Source organism: Diplotaxodon limnothrissa, linkage group LG17, assembly GCF_057381915.1.
Source record: "Diplotaxodon limnothrissa isolate DT_005_m linkage group LG17, D_limnothrissa_male_GT1.1, whole genome shotgun sequence".
NCBI classification, from domain to species: Eukaryota; Metazoa; Chordata; class Actinopteri; order Cichliformes; family Cichlidae; genus Diplotaxodon; species Diplotaxodon limnothrissa.
Window position 1 is genome coordinate 21,028,852 of NC_140612.1, and position 2,313 is coordinate 21,031,164.

General features: G+C 46.1%; 1 protein-coding gene across 1 annotated transcript; it reads right to left on the minus strand.

Moving 5' to 3' along the window:
* Window positions 1-560: 560 nt before the first annotated feature.
* Window positions 561-1,838, minus strand: LOC146614947 (uncharacterized). The gene has a single exon (XM_085375742.1). The coding sequence runs from the start codon at window positions 1,741-1,743 to the stop codon at window positions 1,135-1,137; it is 609 nt and encodes a 202-aa protein (XP_085231868.1). The 5' UTR covers window positions 1,744-1,838; the 3' UTR covers window positions 561-1,134.
* Window positions 1,839-2,313: the final 475 nt, after the last annotated feature.

Here is a 2,313-nt window from a genome sequence, read left to right on the forward strand (position 1 = left end):
ATTACACATGTTCAACTTCTTGTCAATGCAAATATCTAAGCAACCAATGACAAGACATGGTCAAGATGACCTGCTGAAGTTTAAACCCTCCTTGAAGGCAAACAAAGGTGATTGAAGTCAACATGTGTGGTTGCTGGTCTGAATATTTCATAAACTGCTTATCTGCTGTGATTATCCAGCTCAAACATCTCCAGGGTTTAAACTGAGGCTACAATTCATACAGAATCATTATCAAAAGCTGGACAGCAGAGGATTGGCAAAATGTGAGCGAGATTTGATTTCTGAAGCAACGTTCACATGGTAGGGTTACAACACAATGGCGTGGATCCATCCTGGCTTGACTCAGTGGTTCAGGATGATGGTGATGAAATGGTGTGAGGGATACTTTCTTGGCACACTTTGGGCCCCTGAGCACCAACTGAGAATCAGAATCAGAATCAGAATCAGAATACTTTATTCATCCCGAGGGAAATTAGGGGTTACAGCAGGCAGCACGCTAATGGCGCATGCGCACTCACAAAGGAACCTTCTGACCAACTTTACACAAACATCACATTGGGCAGACATGTCAGAAGGTAGGCTGATAGGAAAAAAACAACGAAAATACACTACATGAGGTAAGAGGAGGAGAAAAAAAACTCCACTCAGACTGAGCTCCTAGTGGGAGAACAGTTTGATAAAAGAAAAAACACCTCAGCACAAAAGCACATGACTATCAATACACCATAGAAACACGAGACAAGCAACAGGGCGGGTAAAGGGTAAGAGAGAGCCGGCGTAGACAGCGCATCCGGTCCTGCAGCATCTGTGCTGGTCCAGTTGACTGCTATCATCCCCGGTAGGGCACAAGCATCGAAGGCGTTGGAAAGGGAGGGGGATGAGTGAGTGCTTATCAGTGTAAGTGTGTGTGTGTGCGTGTCCATAGTTTAGCTGAGACAGTGTCCTTCGGCCTATCAGGCTAAGTAAACAGTCCTCCAGCCAATCCAGGTGTCCTTCATGGGGCGGGAAGAATAGTCATCACACAGTCGTTATCAGGGAGTTGTTTTGGTGGGCTCCAGCCTTGGGCCTGCAGCTGGAGCCGTGGTGTCCAAATGTTGAATATTGTTGATTTCTCCTTTGTGAGCAGCTCGAATTCTAGCACTCCGAGGCTGGTCTCTCGATCTCCCGTTGAAGAGCTGCGAGCCTCCCCATGATGGTATCAAACTTCTGTTCCGTGGTGTTGTCAGTCTTTTGATTCTGAGACCTCACAACTGCAGTGATCCGTTCCGCGATGTTTTCCAACTGTCGCTCAAGGGTCTCATTTTGAGCAGGCCTCTCTCTGATGTTTCCCCTCATACGCTCAATGGTGTTGTTTTGAGCCTTCACAGCAGCTGTAAGCGTCTCCAAGGTGTTGACCATATTACGTTCGTTGTGAGAGGTCGCACCTCGTCCCGTCGCTTCGAATCCAGCGGGCAGCCTTGTGGGGGTTTGAACAGCCGGTTCCGCTTTCTTATTTCTCTGATAAACCAGGGCTAAGCCAACGCCGATGAGCATGAACCCTGTTATCATGGTTCCGAATAGGTAGATATCTTCAGCGTCCTCGATCGACAGTCCCGCCAGGCACACGGTCCTCCAGTTCTGCCACCCGTCCATCGTGTAACCGGCAGGGAAAGTCCCTCCAGGGCACTCAGGCTCTCCCGAGCCCCGACTTCTCGTTGAGAAAAGGGTGTCAATAGCACTCAGAGACCAGTTGATCAAATCCATAATTCTCTTTTAGGTTTAGAGAACGACAGTGAGAGACTGTTCCAGGGAAAGTAAATTCACACAAGACAAGACAAGGACATAGAGGCGAAGCAGGGAAGATAAGGGTGAGGAGGAGAGGAGAAAGTGCGACCGCCTTCGCTGAGAGCTCAAGCGTTGGGAGCATCACTTAAACACCACAGCTTACATGAGTATTGTTGCTGACCATGTCCATCCCTTTCTAACCACAGTGAACCCATCAAACTGGTTTCTTGAACATGACAATGACTTTGCTGTACTCAAACAGCCTCCACAGTCACCAGATCTTAATCCAGTAGAGTACCCGGTGAGTGTGTGTGTGTGTGTGTGTATATATATATATATATATATATATATATATATATATATATATATATATATATATATATATATATATATATATATATATATATATATAATTTTCGCACTAGTTTCTGTAACCACTACATTGCTAACGATACTAAGATGCACTGCTGTTAAGACTAACAACCTCAAAGGTCTCACCAACCTCAGTGAATGTTTCACTTTGGATCGGCACAGAGAGTTTCACTTAGC

Bases quoted from the DNA above. Each gene is read 5' to 3' on its own strand.
- LOC146614947 (XM_085375742.1), bottom strand. From the start codon at position 1,743: ATGGATTTGATCAACTGGTCTCTGAGTGCTATTGACACCCTTTTCTCA.